Source organism: Dama dama, chromosome 22 (genome assembly GCF_033118175.1).
Source record: "Dama dama isolate Ldn47 chromosome 22, ASM3311817v1, whole genome shotgun sequence".
NCBI classification, from domain to species: Eukaryota; Metazoa; Chordata; class Mammalia; order Artiodactyla; family Cervidae; genus Dama; species Dama dama.
In genome coordinates this window covers 27,987,929-28,007,548 of record NC_083702.1, presented here as the reverse complement: position 1 = coordinate 28,007,548, position 19,620 = coordinate 27,987,929, and the positions used below count along the sequence as shown (strand labels likewise).

General features: G+C 37.2%; 1 protein-coding gene across 1 annotated transcript in view; it reads right to left on the bottom strand.

Moving 5' to 3' along the window:
• The window catches only part of PIK3C2G (phosphatidylinositol-4-phosphate 3-kinase catalytic subunit type 2 gamma), a 410,590-nt gene that overhangs the window by 228,570 nt on the left and 162,400 nt on the right, over positions 1 to 19,620 (bottom strand). Inside the window, exons 17-18 of the mRNA XM_061124127.1 lie at positions 17,688 to 17,781; positions 13,908 to 14,002 (exon numbers count right to left, since the gene is read on the bottom strand). Coding sequence (XP_060980110.1) covers positions 13,908 to 14,002; positions 17,688 to 17,781 — 189 coding nt within the window. The remainder of the gene's footprint in view (positions 1 to 13,907; positions 14,003 to 17,687; positions 17,782 to 19,620) is intronic.

The window sequence follows — 19,620 nt, the reverse complement described above, 5'->3', positions numbered from 1 at the left end:
AGGTCTCTGAACTAATTTGTATACACATTGATTTTCCTGGTCCCACATCTAAATTCTATTATTAAGTTACAAATTTGAATTGGAAAACACACACACACACACAAAGAACAATGGTAGGAGTGAGGAGTCAAATGTCAATAATCCAAGATTTAAATTCAACACAATTATTAATTAGCATTATAACCTTGGGAACTATAATATTATGTTTCTAAATGAATTCCTATGTTTTCTAAATGACTCCAAAATACATCCTTAGATGTGCTAAATACACATCTTGATGTATATGATCTCAATCCATTTTAACAACTGCTAAGCATAATTGTATTTCTTTTTACAGATTATGAAAAAGATCTGGGAAATTAAGTAATTTTTCTGAGAGCATTTAGCTAGTAGAGAGCTGAGTTGGAATTTCTATTATGTTTTCCTCCAAATCTTGTTCTCTTACTATTACATTATTCTGCTTTTTATTGTCATTATCTTTTATAATATTTATGTGGCTTGGTGGATCATAATGGATGAGACTCAGGGTCAATTTCTGGCTCTTCCACTTAGTAGCTTTGCATATTTAGGCTTTTGAGAACTATGTTTTTCATTTGAAAAGTGGAGATAACAGAGTTTTCTGAAATAATGAAAGAGTATTTGAAATGACTAGTATATTATCTAGCATTTGTCTACCAGAAGGCAGTGCTGTCCTAAGAAGAAAGAGTATTGAAAACAGAGAGTTGGATGATTAGAATTTTTAGCAATACTCTTCAAGTATTTGATAAACTTTAGTATTCTAGTCTTCTTAGCAGAGAAAAGATAATAAAATATTCCTAATGATTATCCAAGACATTGTCTTATCACCAATTAGGTTCATGAAGTACCTTGATCCTGAGAAGGGGTTCACTGGACTCTTGACACAACTATTCCCAATAACAAGTAATTGCACATGAACACACTGAATGTATGGATGTGAGAGTTGGACTATAAAGAGGGCTGAGCACAGAAGAATTGATGCTTTTGAACTGTGGTGTTGGAGAAGATTCTTGAGAGTACCTTGGACTGCAAGGGGATCCAACCAGTCCATCCTAAGGGAAATTGGTCCTGGGTGTTCATTGAAAGGACTGATGTTAAAGCTGAAACTCCAGTATTTTGGCCACCTGATGCGAAGAACTGACTCATTTGAAAAGACCCTGATGTTGGGGAAGATTGAAGGCAGGAGGAGAAGGGGACAACAGAGGATGAAATGGTTAGATGACATCACTGACTCAATGGACATGAGTTTGGGTAAACTCTGGGAGTTGGTGATGTGCTGTGGTTCATGGGGTTACAAAGAGTCAGAAACAAATGAGTGACTGAACTGAACTGAACACTGAATTTGGTTTCATAATTCAATCAGAGGACTTAAAAATCATTGAATAAAATGTTTATAATTATTCTATTGAGACAATAGAGTTGAAAAATAAACTCTAGAATCTGTAATAACTGCTTGGATTAGCTAAGAGGGAAGCTAATGGTTGAAGAAAACATATTACTTAAACTATGTTTATCATTATTTGTTTATATTTTCTATTCCTTTCACAAAATAGCTAAAATTATGTATATAATAGACACTCAATAAAAACTTGGGGAACAGATATATGAATGAAAGAATGAATGACTAACATAACACTCTTTTTCTCAGTAGACTTTTTTTTTTTAAGATATAGCAGTGGAATTTATTTCCAATATTTGTACATATCTCTGAAGAAGTTCTTGATGGCAATGTTCTCTAATGATTTATTTATTTATTTATTTATCCAGTTTTATTTATTTTTATTTTACAAAATTGTATTTGTTTTGCCATACATTGACATGAATCTGCCATGGGTGTAAATGTGTTCCCCATCCTGAATCCCCCTCCCACCTCCCAAAGAGGACACAAATAGATAAAGAAATATATTATGTTCATGGATCAGAAGAATCAATATAGAGAAAATGAGTATACTACAGAAAGTAATCTATAGATTCAATGCAATCCCTATCAAGCTACCAATGGTATTTTTCGGAGAACCAGAAGAAATAATTTCACAATTTGTATGGAAACACAAAAAAACCTTGAATAGCCAAAGCAATCTTGAGAAAGAAGAATGGAACTGGAGGAATCAACTTGCCTGACTTCAGTCTCTACTACAAAGCCACAGTCATCAAGACAGTATGGTACTGGCACAAAGACAGAAATATAGATCAATGGAACAGAATAGAAAGCCTAGAGATAAATCCACACACCTATGGACACGTTATCTTTGACAAAGGAGGCAAGAATATACAATGGAGACAAGACAGTCTCTTTAACAAGTGGTGCTGGGAAAACTGGTCAACCACTTGTAAAAGAATGAAACTAGAACACTTTCTAACACCATACACAAAAATAAACTCAAAATGGATTAAAGATCTAAATGTAAGATCAGAAAATATTAAACTCCTAGAGGAAAACATAGGCAAAACACTCTCTGACATAAATCACAGCAGGATCCTCTATGAACCACCTCCCAGAATACTGGAAATAAAAGCAAAAATAAACAAATGGGACCTAATGAAACTTAAAAGCTTCTGCACAACAAAGGAAATTATAAGCAAAGTGAAAAGATAGCCTTCAGAATGGGAGAAAATAATAGCAACAAAGCAACGGACAAAGAATTAATCTTAAAAATATACAAGCAACTGCTGCAGCTCAATTCCAGAAAAATAAATGACCCAATCAAAAAGTGGGCCAAAGAACTAAACAGACATTTCTCCAAAGAATACATACAGGTGGCTAACAAACACATGAAAAGATCCTCAACATCACTCATTATGACAGAAATGCAAATCAAAACCACAATGAGTCACGCCATCAGAATGGCTGCTATCCAAAAGTCTACAAGCATTAAATGCTGGAGAGGGTGTGGAGAAAATGGAACCCTCTTACACTGTTGGTGAGAATGCAAACTAGTACAACCACTATGGAGAACAGTGTGGAGATTCCTTATAAACCTTGAAATAGAACTGTCATATGACCCAGCAATCCCACTGCTGGGCATACACACCAAGGAAACCAGAGTTGAAAGAGACACGTGTACCCCAATGTTCATCGCAGCACTGTTTATAATAGCCAGGACATGGAAGCAACCTAGGTGTCCATCAGCAGACGAATGGATAAAAAAGCTGTGGTACATATACACAATATTACTCAGCCATTGAAAAGAATACATTTGAATCAGTTCTAATGAGGTGGATGAAACTGGAGCCTATTATACAGAGTGAAGTAAACCAGAAAGAAAAACACCAATACAGTATACTAATAAATATATATGGAATTTAGAAAGATGGTAATGATAACCCTGTATGTGAGACAGCAAGAGACACAGATGTATAGAACAGTATTTTGGACTCTGTGGGAGAGGGTGAGAGTGGGATGATATGGAAGAATGGCATTGAAACATGTAAATTATCATATGTGAAATGGATCGCCAGTCCAGGTTCGATGCATGATACAGGGTTCTCGGGGCTGGTGCACTGGGATGACTCCATAGACTTCTTATGCACTTTTCTATCTCTGTTCCCTGAAGTCCACTGGTCCTTTTTTCAGCTGCCCCCATGACAACTAGAAAGTAAAGCTCTAGACTGAATTCTGTGATATTTGCAGAGTCATCAATCAATTTTTGTTGACATAAAAAATTGAGACTCTCTAAAAGTAATGGTAAGTTTTACTTGGAAGAAAGTAATGGAAATTTCATCATTTTGGCAGCTGAATGACATTTACAGTCTCTTACTAAACATATATACACAGTGCCCAATTTATAAAAAAGATTTATAAAAAAGGAAAGTGATGCATACATTAGGATTCTCCATTTAACAATTTCAGATGACTAAACTCAAGTTAAGATAGACCAATAATTTGACATTCTTTCACAAGTGGTTAATGTATCAGGCAGACTGTCATATCTGAAGACAAACACTATTTGTGCAAGCTGTTCACTCATCTTTGGTCAAAAATGAATCACACATGCCAAAACAAGAACAAGAATTCTAAGTTATTAAACATGACAAATATTTGACTGAAATACCCAGGTCTAGATTTTGTAGCAAATAAAAGCAACACATATGAAGCTCTTTAGAGGAAAATAAAGTCAATTCCTTTCTGTTGTAACTACAATAATTGTACACAGATAAAGTTGAAATCTGAGCTAGAAAGTTAGCAAAAAAAAAAAGCCTCCAACCTTTTCAAAGAGTGATCTTTTGATGAGCAAAGATAGAAAGTAAAATAGGGCCTGAAAAGAAAGGATTTATTCAGTAACTGATATAAAACAAAAAGGACTAAGTATCTTCACAGCCCAGAAAAAAGAACAAAAAATTGGAGAATACAGGAGTCAGCAAAAGTCATAAACTCTTCAGTAATTCCCTAAAGCTCACAGAAAGTCTCAATACAGATTGTATTTAAAAGATAGTAATCAGCTATTTGGCAAGGTTTGCCCCTAAAACACTTCTTGCCAAATCACTAGACATAACCTTTTATTTTCAATCAGGGCTTTAAGAAACAGCATAGTTAAAGTCATAACAGCACCTCACTCTGTGGACTCAATCAGTATTAACACCTGATACCTCTTCAAAAAATTTATTCCAGACTACCATATTTTTCTGTAAGTCATTTAACTCAACAAATATGATTATTAGAATACCAATGGCCAACTCTATACATTTAGTATAATATGATTTGGGAGGATTGCCTGCTATTGTAAGTACAATAGTTAAGATAATCTATTGGCAGCACCAATGTATGTGGTGTGATTATTTTTAAAATTCATTCAGCAAGTATGTATTGAGCACCAATGATTCTACTTTCTGCCACATCTGTATATCTAGATGACACCACCCTTATGGCAGAAAGTGAAGAAGAACTAAAGAGCCTCTTGATGAAAGTGAAAGAGGAGAGTTGAAAAAGCTGGCTTAAAATTCAACATTCAAAAAACGAAGATCATGGCATCTGGTTCCATCACTTCATGGCAAATAGATGGGGGAAAAAATGGAAACAGTGAGAGACTTTATTTTCCTGGGCTCCAAAATCACTACAGATGGAGACTGCAGCCATGAAATTAAAAGGCACTTGCTCCTTGGAAGAAAAGCTATGACAAACCTAGGCAGCATATTAAAAAGCAGAGACATTACTTTGCCAACAAAGATCCATCTAGTCAAAGCTATGGTTTATTCTGTAGTCATGTATGGATGTGAGAGTTGGACCATAAAGAAAGCTGAGTGCTGAAGAATAGATGCTTTTGAACTGTGGTGTTGGAGAAGACTCTTGAGAGCCCCTTGGATTACAAGGAGATCCAACCAGTCAATACTAAAAGAAATCAGTCCTGAATATTCATTGGAAGGACTGATGCTGAAGCTGAAGCTCCAATACTTTGGCCATCTGATGTGAAGAACTGACTCATTAGAAAAGACCCTGAGGCTGGGAAAGATTAAAGGCAGGAGGAGAAGGGGATGACAGAGCATGAGATGGCTGAATGGCATCAATGACTTTATGGACATGAGTTTGAGCAAGCTCTGGGAGTTGGTGACGGACAGGGAGGCCTGTTATGCTGCAGTCCATGGGGATACAAAGAGTTGGACACAACTGAGCAACTGAACTGAACTGAACAATTCTACTATGTGCAATGTTCTATGTTAGGAGAGATGATCAAGATAGAGCCTCACAGTACAGAAAGGGAACAGAGGTTTTTATCTACACCAAATCTATTTCCCTCTTTATATCTGAGTAAGGAATCTGATTTTGTTCAGATATAAAATTCTTTAGGAGAGATGAACAGTTCGGGGATAGATTCTCAATATTCTAAATCAGCTGGGTAAGTCAACTCATTCAATTGCCATCTAATTAGATAATTGGCTCAGGATGACATGCAACCCAATTCTGGCAAATGATATAGGAAGTTAACTCTGCTATGAAGTTTACAGAAAACTTTTCTTGTTGGAGAAAGATCGGTCCTTTTCCTTTTGCTGCATGGTGCCATGTATGCATGTGATACCAATGCTGGCAGTCTTCTTGTAACCATGTTATGAAATGGACTAGAGACCAGTCAACACACTAACAATGACAGAGCAGAAAGATCAAAGAAACTGAGTTTATGACAAAATCAGTGAGTTTCTGCAATAATAAACTCCAGAACCACCTGACGAGCAAACTGAGATGATTATTTTTTCACATCATTTCAACCCTTTGAATCAAAATTTTCTGTTACTTGCAGCCCAAAGTGTCTTAAAGAAAAGAGAAATAATGAAGTCAACGCAAGTATGCATGTTTCTCAGGTGGCTCAGTGGTAAAGAATCTGCCTGCAAATGCAGGAGACACAGGAAACTCAGGTTCAATCCCTGAATTGGAAGATTCCCTGGAGTAGGAAATAGCAACTTGATCTAGTATTCTTGCCTGGAAAATTCCATGGACATAGGAGTCTAGTGCGCTATAGTCTGTAGGATCACACAGAGTCAGACATGACTAAGGAGGATGAGCATGCATTCACATAGATATACACCAAATCTGCTTTCCTACACTAGCTGACAGTGGGCAGGGCCTTCTTATTGACTTCCCATGTATGGAATATAATCCAAAGTGTATGTGCTACTTCTAGACCTGGCACCTAAAAATATCTTCAACCTGATGCTGTGATTCTCTCTCTTTCTTTTTCTGGGTCCAATACCATCAGTGTGGTGATATGCTTCCATTACCTGTCACTAATCCAGATCTTTTCCTGATCTTCATTAAAAACCAACAAAAATCAAGCAATGTTGTTTTTTAAGGTCTTAACCCAAATCTCCAGCATAAACTATGGCAGAGAGGGGCTAATATTATTATAAGGGAACCAGATGACTATCTAAGGAAGCAATGATGTGACTGCATGTAGTTTTAATGACAAATTGCAAGAGACTGGATTAGAAAGTTTAGTTCCCAAATTTCAGATGTCTGAGTTCCAATAATTGAGCTCAGTATGTATATACATATGTATGTACATACATATATACAAAATGTTCCTTTTTACAACTCTTTACTTATTTAACAAAATAGAAGAATATCAAGGAAAAATAATTTAAACTAAGAATAATTTTAAGGTGGAGCTCTGTGCCTGTTTTTGCATTTTTCTATGGCAGACCTTTGTATTGGGTTTCTCTCATGGCTCAGGTGGTAAAGAATCTGCCTACAATGTGGGAGACTTGGGTTCAACCCCTGGGTTGGGAAGATCCCCTGGAGAACGGACTGGCAACTCACTCCAGTATTCGTGCCAGGAAAATTCCATGGACAGAGGAGCCTAGTGGGCTACAGTCCAGGGGGTCGCATCAGATTCTATTTTCATATATATTTAATAGGAGTAATAAGACAAATTATATTAGAAAATAACTTAAAATTTATATTATGCTTTTTAAATACATCTTTTTATTAAAGGAACTACATATAACCTTTATCATATAAAACAGACAAAAAACAATTATTCTTATTTTTGACCTTAACTAGAAAATTGTGTTAATGAATTTTACAGATTATTATGTAAAATGTAAACCTTTTCACAAATAACTGTCGCTTTTCTCCAGGTTGGTCGGACTGGAGAAGAGCTATCATTAGTTTGGTGAGTTGTTGATTATAGGGATTTTATCTGGTGTGTACTTTTCTGAGAATGACAGGGTGAAAGATGATTATAACAGATCAATATTAAATGACAAGATATATCTTCCCCTTACAAAAAAGTGAAGCAACAATTCATTATTTATTACGCTGTAAAGATAAAATGGTGAATTAGTGGTAATATAGTGATTCTAGAAGGTAAAGGATTGAGGCTTTAAAACCACCTATTGATTCTGTATCATGCGTGCTCTATTACACCATAATAACTCCCTAAAGTGCCGCTCTTCACTCTCACTTTAGGGAGTGTTCCAGACCTCGAAAGAGACAGAACACGTACCTCCTCTGTGTATAATTTGTATGCCTTTATCAATATTTAAGTCTGACAGAAGGGAAGTGTTTTTTATTTACCTGATGGCCAGCCTTGCCTCTCTGCCTTGTGCTTATATTATATTTGGAACAGGTCATGGGCGAAACTGTCAAATGTGCAGAATTTGTGGCCAGCTCTCTCTTTCTACTCTGTCCCTGCCACACAGCCCAGAGGTTTTTTTTCTGCCCGCTTGATGCTAATGAGAGTTAGCCTGTGAGTTTCTTTAGGCAAACACCATTCTAGTCTATCCTTAGTAGTTCAGCAGTATCTAACATCTTAACATCTGTCATATAAATGGACAAATGAGGACTTCCTTGGTGGTCCAGTGGCTAATAATCCCCCTGCCAATGTAGGGGACATGGGTTCAGTCCCTGGTTGAGGAAGATTTCACATGCCTTGAGGCAACTAAGCCAGTGTGCCAGCTTGCCCTACTGAAGACCGCATGCCCTAGAGCCTGTACTTCGCAACAAAAGAAGCCGTCACAAGAAGTCCACGCACAGCAACTAGAGAGTAACCCCGCTCATCACTAGAGAAAGCCTGCTTGCAGCAACGAAGACCCAGCACAGTCAAAAATAAAATATTTAAATATGAACAAATGATAAATTAATTCCTCATAAGCATTATGTTCTGAATATATATATATATATTAAATATATATATTTTTTATATATAAAATATATATATATATAAAATATGAGAAGAGTACTTCTGAGAGGAAACATTATTTAACCAAAAGGAGTGGTTGCTAATGAGAGAATTTCAGGCATTGGTGAGAGACAAATTTAGGAGAGGGTTAAGGGGGACATGTGACTTCAGATCACATGATGCAAAATTTCCACATTATTTTGCTTTATTTAGAGTAGTCCCTGACTTGAGAAATTGCCCCAAAATTCTAGATAGGAAAAATTTAAGGTAGATTGTTAAGAAAATGACTGGTCAGTTTTCAAATCATCTCAATTTTAAGCGTACTACATTAGAGCTCATATAGTCTTTGATACCATGGGCCACCCTGGAAAGTCCTCGTGGTCCCAGAGACTCCAGTGTCTTAGGTCATTGCAGCGTTCTCCCAGCTGTTTCAGCAGACGCTGCATCAGGGGCCAGTCACCTGATACTGTTCTAGCCTTGCCAGCATTGTTTGGCATCAAGGCTGACTGACTGCTCAAGCAGCTCTCTTCTGCCCCCTTCTGTCACAAATTTGCATGTACCCAGCTGGGCCTGGGACAACTTTGTCCTATTCGTTCCTTGAGTAGCAATTTATTGAGTATTTGTCAAGTGCCAAGTACTGTCCTTGATAGTATTTGATACATATGATATATTTGATAAATATATATTATATACTTGATAGTACTTGATAAATATGATATTATTTATCAGTGAATAAAACAGAAAAATATTGTACTTGGAGAGTCAGCCAATGGGCATTTCATCTCAGGTTATCCCCACACTTTGAAGAGAACATTTTCAGAGTTTTGTAGGATATGACTTAAAAAAAACAATTTATACAGATTTTTATTCAAAATGGCTGTCTTGGAGCTCATTCAGCCAGACTTATTAATACTATTAGGAATATGAAAGACTGCAATATTGCTGTTCCACTTATGATATGTGTCTAGCATACTGATGCTCCAATTTTTTTAAAAGCAAATATTTAAATTAGTTTTCTTTGATAAAGAAATGTTTATCTTATCTAAGCTTCCCTAGAACAGACACAGGAATTAAGGTGTATGTGATTTACTGGAAGAGTTACTCTTCAGGAATAAAACCTTTGAGGGAACAAGAAGCACTCTAGGGGAGGGGAAGGAGTTAACCAGGAGATCAAAGTCTAATCTAGCTTTGAGTCATCTCGGTGGAGGCTTGGAAGGAAAATGGTACTGTAACGATTTCCCACTCCCCAGACTAGGTAGCTATGTTAGCAGAGATGGATTCTGCAGAAAAGAGGCAGCTGTCAATTGGCAGTCAATATTCACAGAAGCTGCAAGAGGGGTCCACCAGCTGGGTAGAGGGGATCTGCCTAGGGCACTGACAGCATCTTTGAGAGTGCATTGAATTCCCTGCATGTGAAACTATTGCTGGCCTTAAAGAAATTTCTCTGGTTTCCTGAGTTAAAAAACGTTTTTTGTCAGTATCCCCTCAGTGTCAGGCATTGGTATGATTCGTATGTTGATGAGCATGACATGATAGCTATCATGAGTCACCATCAGGACTAGCAAGGGAAGCAGACGGGAACAGAAGTGTTAAGGTAATGTGATATGACAGCCGTGGGGTCATCTAGGGTATCCTCTGGGAGACAGCATGGAAGCGGTACCCCTGCTGGACAGCGGCTGCGGAGTCAGGAGAAGCTTCCTGCGTGATGTGTCATCAGAGCCAGTCTAGTCAGGGCCCTTCATAAAGTCCTGTCCTTACTGTGTACTGCCATAATAGACTAACACAAACTGAACAATTGAGATTAATCTCACAGCTCTGGAGACCAGAGTTTGAAATCAAGATTGGGCTGTGCTCCCTCTCAAGGCTCAGGGGGAGAATCCTCCCCTGCCTCTTCTAGCTTCTGGAGACTCTGGACAGTCCTTGGCTTTGGGCTGTATCACTCCCATCAATGATGCCATCTCCACATGGCCTTTTCTGTATGTGTGTGTCTTCTCTTCTGTTTCTTACAAGGACAGTTATCATTGGATTTAGGACCCACCCTGATAAAAACCCACACTGGGATTCCCAGATGGCTCAGTGGTAAAGAACCTGCCTGCCAATACAGAAGACACCAGAGACCTGGGTTTGATCCCTGGGTTGGGGAGATCCCCTGGAGAAGGCATGGCAACCCGCTCCAGTATTCTTGCCTGGAAAATCCCTTGGACATAGGAGCCTGGAGGGTTATGATCCATGGGGTCTCACAGAGTCGAACATGACTGAAGCAACTTAGCACTCACACACTAATAAAACAGGACAATCTAATCTCAAGATTTTAAATTTAATTTTATCTTCAAACACCCTTTTTCCAAATAAGCTCAGAGTCACAGGTTCCTGGAATTAAGACGTAAATAAATTTTTGGGACATCCCATTCAATCCAGTGTCTCACTATCAGCTAGTGATGGCTGTTTGTTTATTTCTTATTCAAAATGGAAAGGGCCTGAGCTTAAATTTCTATAATTGCTATATGATGGGGGAGAAATGTCCTAAGTATGAACTCCAAATGCTACCCTACCAATTTACAGTCACCTTTTAGGGTGCAAACTGTGATTGAGATCTTTTAAACTTTCCCAATCCAAAGCTACTGTTAGCTCCCTTTCCGTGAGAGATTGGGGATATTCATCCTATGTCACCCTTTCAATGGAGGAGATTTGCAGTAACTCCAAGTCAATTTCCCTTTTCAGGAAGGCTGCCCGAAGTGATGGCAAGTAGTCAAGATGGTTTCTGTGAAAGCCTGTTTAGTCACAACTCAATATCTGAGGAGTTAACCTTCTGATCAGTGGCAGGTGGAAGCAACTGTTTGGGGGAGACCTATTTGGGAGGTATACGATTATAGGGCTTGGTAAACAACTGAGCATATTAGTGAGAAACAGGGAGGGTCCAGAAAAGCTTCCAAGACCTGAGTGACCAGGGTAAGTCTTTGAGTTCAGTGCTGAATATGAAGAAGCAGGAGCTCACCCAAGTGGAAAAAAATCATTAAACTGATGTCTGATGGAACTCTACCTTTTTAAAAAGTTATCAGATATTGGTTTTTATTGTTTTTGCTTTGTTTTCTAAGGAAAGACAAATTGAGAATTTTTCAAGTGTATCATGAGGATTCTGAGGAGCATCTTTGAAGTTTAAACTCAGCATTCTACATACAAATGTCGCCTAAATATGATGCTCATTTCCAGTCGCTCAGTTGTGTCTAACTCTTTGCGACCCTATGGACTATAGCCTGCCAGGCTCCTCTGTCCACGGGATTCACCAGGCAAGAATACTGGAGTGGGTTGCCTTTTTTTTTTTTTGGTGGGTTGCCAATTTTTCTCCAAGGTATTCTGCCAACCCAGGGATCAAACCTGCAAATCCCACGTCTCCTGCACTGCAGGTGGATTCTTTACCACCAAGCCACCTGGGAAACCCCAAATACGATGCTAGGCAGCTGCTTTTTTTATTTTAACTCCAAGATATATTTTAAATATACGTAATGTTCTTTGATGCTTAGAATATTTTGCCTGATTCTTAATTCTTAAGTTTTAAAATGATATTGGTATTTTAAAATTTCCCTCCATGTTGTCTTGTTCCTTCTTCATATTTTCATAAATTAAGCATTCAGAAACAAGCAGTTCATTTATAACTTACATCTTTTTCTAGTCCTTCTATCTTACTCTCTTCTTAAATCAGTGAGAAGGGAAATGGGCTTTGTTACCCTTTTTTCTCTTTTTCATAAGGGTGAGTTCCGTACTGAGAAAGCCTTTCCTCCCACCTTCTTTGACAAAGTGACATTATTGTATTTATTGTGAACCTGCAAGTATGGCATTAACTGACAGCTCTGTCTGTACCCACTGTTTCCTATCAAATGACCCCACTTTTCGCACCTTTAGCAGGTGCAGAACTTACTAAGATGGCTCTAGTACTAGTATTATGACAATCAATGTAAGTCCTCAATATTTTATTCTAATTTTTTAAATGATCTTTTTATTTGCTCTTCTACTTTATATATTTATATTATGTTTTGGTTCAAATACTTAAATCAAGACTGTTATGTGGTCATGTTACTTTTTAATATGTCTTCGTTTTAGTAAACATGTTTTAAAAAAGTGAAAAGTGAAAAAAAGTGAAGTTTGAAGGGAAATAAACATTGAGGGTAATGGAGTTCTAGCTTTAATATGACAGTGAAATACCAACAAATATATCCACTTAACTTCCCTTATCATCAAAGTAGCTGTTGGAAAAATGTAAGAGAATAAGACTTAATTCAGAGTCTGATGAAGAGAGTCTACTTAGTGGAAGGCCTACTATTGGCCAATGTAGCTGATGTCTAATTATACTGACATACTAGAGGAAAATGATCTGGCTTTTCTATTAGACACTTGCAATGGAAATCTGCATCTAATCAAACACTAGTTCTTGACAATTCCTTGTATTTCTATTTTTATTTGAAATCCTTGAGTCATTTTCATGGGAAGAGTGATGTCAACAAGAGCAATGTTTTTTGAAGCAGAAAAACATGATATTCAAAAATTATATTGACTTCCTTTTTTCCCATTAATTAAAGTTCTTTACTAGCAATTGAAGCCAATAAATGATGCTTGTCATACATATGTGAGGACAAAAGATAGATTCAATTCCATCCTTAGGTTACTGACACTTGTAATTGCTAAATTTTTTGTGCAAATATAGTAATAACAGTAGGAAGAACAGCATCCAAAGAACACCTTGTTTAGTAGGATCAGGAGCAGGCAGTGATGGGAGAAATCCTGATATATCTTAAAAAAGTCTAACTTCTTCACTAATAGTATTCAAATTCAATGTTTTTGGAAAACTTTAGTGCTCCAGGAATTTTAAGCTTAAGACAGTATATATTGGCCTCGATCCCACTGTTTATAACTAATATTGTCACAGAAATTACTTTTCAAGCTTACATTCTTCCAAAATATACACAATCTTATAACTAGATTTTATACTGAAATATCCAAGAAGTAGATGTGACCACATGTAGACCTTGTGATTTAAAGCTATTGGAAAAGGATCACCTAGATTTAAAATTCCAGTTGGATTCAAAGAGCAGGAACAGTGCAAAAGGAAGACTTTTAAGACAATGACAGTTAAATTATGCTCATAAATAAAAATAACCCTGATAAAGACTCACATTTGGCTGAATTTTAAGTGGAAGTTTGTATCAGTTTTATAAGGAAAAGCTGCCGCACAAAAAGAAGTTGACAATAAAAAAAGGCATCCTACCTTACTTTGGTTAATCTTACCAGTAAAGACGATGGGCAACCTGAATGCTTTGTAGTGACCGGTGTAACAGAAGTTGCACTAGAGGACTCTCAAGGCTCCATTCAAACTTGACAGCCTGAAATAAGAGATGCAATTAATTTTTTTTTTTCAGTAACAAAATTATATCAGAATACAGAGGTACTTAAGAGGCTTGAGAAAGGGAAAACAGCATAAACAGTTTGACAAAATACTTATATTTGATAGCTTTATCAGTTGGTACATAACTAATAACAGAGCATATACACATCACACAATTCAGTGTTGTGGAGTCTGCCTTTTTTTCTTTTTTGGCTTTTAGTATCACAGAATAAATAAGAGCAGGTGGTTGGTGGAGTTCAACCATGGCTAGGGAGAGAATACTGGCACACAGAAAATAATATCATGAACAGTGTCTTGGATATAAAAGATGGAATTATTAAACAATAGATGTTTCTATTCTCTTGGTTTGAAAAAGTGGAAGTCATTCAGTTGTGCCCAACTCTTTGTGACCCCCATGGATCCATGGAATTCTATAGGTCAGAATACTGGAGTGGGTAGCCTGGATCAAACCCATGTCTTCTGCATTGCGGGCACATACTTTACTAGTTGAGCCTCTAGGGAAGCCCAAGAATACTGGAGTGGGTAGCCTATCAGGTAGCCTCCAGGGGTTCTTCCTGACCCAGGAATTGAACCGGGGTATCCTGCATTGCACGCAGATTCTTTACCAACTGAGCTATCAGGGAAGCCACACACACACAAAGCCTTAACTGAAATCATGTACTGAGTATTAACCTGCAGACTTTGAAGCTTTACTTTTAAGTGTCAAAGCTACCTTTCAGTGGACACATAATCCACCCATCCCCCAATCTCCCATTCCTTCATCTGCACTGTGAACAACTTTCTAACGTTTTCTAGGATATTCAACCTGACGGAAAAACACAGCAACAGCAACCTTTGAGACCTAATTTAGACCTCCACACCCACTTCACCATCAGCACTCAGTATCTGGGCCCTCATCATCATCTCATGAACAACAATAAGCTGTGAAAATGAATGTCAGGTTTTCTCCCTATCTTTCTAAAAGGACTTATTCCTGCTTGAGAAACAAAGCTTCTATGGCTTGTTGCTCCATAAGCCATTTAAGTCACATACACACACAGAGTTAATACCACAGTCCAGAGAGCAGAAAAAATGGGTACAATGCTCATTCAACACACACCTAAAGAAACACCTCAGTATACTAATTATCCTTCAGGATGGGAATGTTTATGAGTTCTTGAAGTGTGAGAATGTCAAAGATGATCTCAGCAAATTTGCATAAACTCGTGACGCTGTCTGAATATACAAAGATCATAATGTGTGTTGTCTTAAACTGCAGTTATGACCCTCTTTAACTAACATGCTAATATTGGATTGACTAGACCATGGGCTGTGTTCATGCCCTTATCGTGAACATATCCTATGAGTACATTAGCAGGAGAGAGATGCCTCAGAGCACCTTCCATGCTTGTCTTTTAGCTTTCTTTCAAGATTTCTTTGTGATTTCTTTCTGAACCCAGTAACTACTTACTGATCATGAATAGCCTCCCTTGCTTCCAAATTCACTGCATCACTCTGTCTATTGCTACAATTTCTCCCTACATCCTGCATCATCATCTAAGAAGGAGACAATATTTTGGATGCATGCTTCGCTGGCTTCCTAGTTGTCTCAGTGGTTAAGAATCTGCATACCAGTGCAGGAGAGGGGTTCAATCCCTGGGTTGGGAAGATCCCCTAGAGAAGGAAATGGCAACCCACTTCAGTATTCTTGCCTGGGAAATCTCACAGATAGAGGAGCCTGGCAGGATATATAGTCCATGAGGTCGCAAAAGAGTTGGATTCAACTAAGGAAATGGAACAACAACAGCATTATTTTGGACTCTCTTCTTGAAACCTACCTGCATTGTTACAGCCTGTGGTTTGCAGTAACCTCTGGGTCTGTGGCTTATTTGAGCATTAGCTATGAACCATAAGCTTCCCTGGTGGCTGAGACAGTAAAGAATCTGCCTGCAATGCAGGAGACCAGGGTTTGATCCTTTGGTCAGAAAGATCTCCTGGAGTAGGGAATGGCAATCTACTCCAGTATTCTTGTCTGGAGAATTCCATGGATAGAGGAGCCTGGCAGGTTACAGTCCACATGGTCACAAAGAGTTGGACACTACTGAACGACTAACACTTTAAGAACCATGCCTTCCGTTTTCATCATGGTCTTCAAGTACCTTCATATTGCTCTTTAACATAGCCTGCACAGTTCTCATAAAATAATGCATAAAAAATTAACATGATTCCAGAAAATAATCAGCAGGGTAGGAAATTTTTTTTTATGTCTTGCAAAGTCAGGGTGCAGCATCAAAGTTTTAAGGGCAAACCCCACAATGAATGTTTTGAAAATTCTTCCCATTTGTTAGTAATTTTCCAGTCACATTACATATTTCTTTCCATATCACATGATTTTATAATTATCATTTTTAATTAGGGAATATTTGCAACTTTACCTGTCTTTACCTCTGTGTATTTGCAATGCTGGATCCTGGGTGCAACTTGTCTTATAAATGAATTTGCATTTACAGGTGTATGTCTCTCAGCCACATTCCTAGTGTCAAGTGTTATTGACTCAGATTCTGGCCTTCAAATAGATTTAATTTACATATACTGTTGTAGAAATTTTCTTTTTTTGAGTTGGGCTAGATATAGCATGTTTCCCATACTCAAGAGGCATGAGATGAATAATGTTTCTGCAAGTTGAATTAATTTTTATTTTCACTACACACTCCTGCAAGGCTAGGGAAACCACAACTGTAAGGAGTGGTAGTAGTAACTCTCTGGTACATGTGCTTCTAGATCAGTTCTCTCTTTAAGGCTTTCAGAGAAGCGCATGTTCTGTTTGTAAAGTAACATAGAATTCAATTCTATTATTAGAGACTCTTCACTTTAGTCTCAGGGTCCCTGTCTTAAATTCAAAACCTGAGGCACCTGGCATTTAAAATAGCTTATAACAATGACCTGATCTTTCAGATAAGAAACACCTGAGTTAAAAGCAAAGCAAAAGAAAAACATACAGATCCCTATTTTAGACCTATTCAGCATTCAGTATCCAGTTAACTTAGAAAAAAATCATTGTTTATATTTTGGATATTCAATCATATACATGACTATTTGTGCAATTGTTTATATGGTAACATATTCAAACTAAATCAGACCATGATCAGATTTCTAGATAAGTTTATAGTATTTTCCAAAATTACTCCAATATCATGATATATGATGTCACAAAACTACTATCTGGCAGCAGAATTTGATTATTAGAAACTACTGTTTTAAAATCTGTAATTAATATTAGGATATGGGAAAAGCAAGAAAATATTATGAGCAGATGCCTAGTAACTGACTATTTTCTACATAATGTTTATTTGGTTACTTTTTTATAGTTTTATATATACAGCTGGATAGCAATTTTTCATCACAAGTATTATTTATTTTTCTGTTCTAATTAATCAGTGAAGGTGTTCTTTAAAAAAAAAATTTCCCTTTTGCTGTTTATATACCTTTTTTGTAACCATATCAATTTTGGGTAGAGAATTTCTGCAGTACCCAAGTTGACATATGAGCTATATTTTTAGCCCCTTGGCTAGCCAAACTGAAATTATCACTTTTTATGTAGGCTACTGTTGATTCACTGGGACCTGTTTTAGAGAATTATTGGTTAAAATCCTGGAATCCCTTGGCAACTTTGCTGTCCTTACCTGAACTAGCTGTGGGAGATATTCCAGTAGTTCATCATTCAAAAGGTTGTCTAACTGCTGAACTGCCACATTACGAATTTCTTGATCTGGAAAACTAAAACAAAGTAAATATACTTACTATGCTGTTAATAGCATACAATAATGCATGAGAAATAGCAAGAAAACAGAGAATTAATTCCAACCCCAATGCCTTAGGTAAAATAATCTCACAATCATTTAAGATAATCATTATCATCAAATAATCACTTTTTTTTTTCTTCATATTCCGTGCTCTCCTGTGAACTGTAGTCGAAAGTTCTTTTGACTAGATTTTGGAAACATGAGCTTAAGTCAGATCCCTGCCAACTTTTCTGCCTATAAAATGTGGATTATAGGATATCTAAGATTTTTTTAAAAAATATATGAAAATCTTGGCTTATTATTTAGCCATGTATTTAAGTAAATAATTACTAGCTGGAGATCTGATGGCTTATATGATTAAAAATGGGATAAAACATATTTAAATGAGTCTTTGGGCAGAAAATAATAAAAAACAAGAAAACTAAAGTATCTTACAATAAATAAACACAAATAATTTAATACAGCTAAATCTTACTAGGCTGTTAAGTTCTTGAATGTAACTATGCCTTACTCATTTTGAACTGCATATGCCTGTTGTAAGATTTAGCACCATAAACACAATAAAAGCTTGCTGCTAAACTAAATTTATGAAGGTAGTTCACATCTGAAACCCTACAGTTTGGAGGGTTCTCATCTGTGGGTACATAGGGTGGGCTGTACTATGCCCTTTTATATAAGGGCCTTGAGCTTCTAGATTTTGGTTTCTGCAGGGGTGCTGGAACTAATGATACTGATGGATGACTGTGCTCCTCATAACAACTAACACTGCTCCATCAGTAGAACTGTGTGTGTGAGTGTGCACATGCATGCTTAGTCGTGTCTGACTCTTTTGTGACCCCATGGACTGTAACCTGCCAGGCTTATCTCTCTATGGGATTCTCCAGGCAAGAATACTGGAGCAGGTTGCCATTCCCTTCTTCAGGGGATCTTCCTGATCCAGGAATCGAACTCGAGTTTCTTGCGTCTCCTACATTGCCAGAGCTCCCGGAAAGTGCCTAGATATAAATTTGACACCAGGCTGCTTTGACATGATAAATAAATATAACAAGGGTTTTGGTGAGAGCAACACCCTTATTTATTATTTTAAATAAACAAATCTTAAAAAAAAATTAATATGCACAATTTAAAATTCGAAGGAACAGTTTAGAGCAATTCACTTAGAAACAAAGAAAAGAATAAATAAGACCCTCGAATCTCTTTGCATGGGAACTATGAATGCCTTTCAGGTGAGAGCTCTAAAGACTGTGGAGGTCAGAACATTTTAGTCTCTAATGCCCAGTCTCTTTTCAGCATGTCCAGTTACTTAAGGGTGAAAGAAATACATGCAGCTATAGTGTGAAGGACAAAAATAGCACCACTCAGTATTTTCCCAACTGTCCTTGATAGCAGTTTGAAATGTGGTGCTTAAACAGGTTACATATTTTCTCTTCATTCATTTAAACTGAGCATTTTAATTGCAACAAGAATTTCACTTCCAAGGTTGGTCATTCAAAACCTTTACTTCTGATCTACATATACTTTTCCAATAATATTTTCCCTACGGATATTCTAGCAATAAGACCTACTGAGACTGTAGTCCAGGCACATCTCATGAAGTACCACTAAGGTCAGATTTCAGCATAGCATCATGCACAGATGGAAAGAAGAAAGGGTGTAATAAAAATGCAAAGCTGGAAGAAGGTCAGCTTGTTTTAGCACACTAAGACTTTATTTTCTCCTAACTAAATGTGATTGACTCTAATTTATTGCTCTCAATTACTAAACCATTTGTCTGAGGCTTGTAGACATCAAGGTCAGTTTGAGGACACTTTGA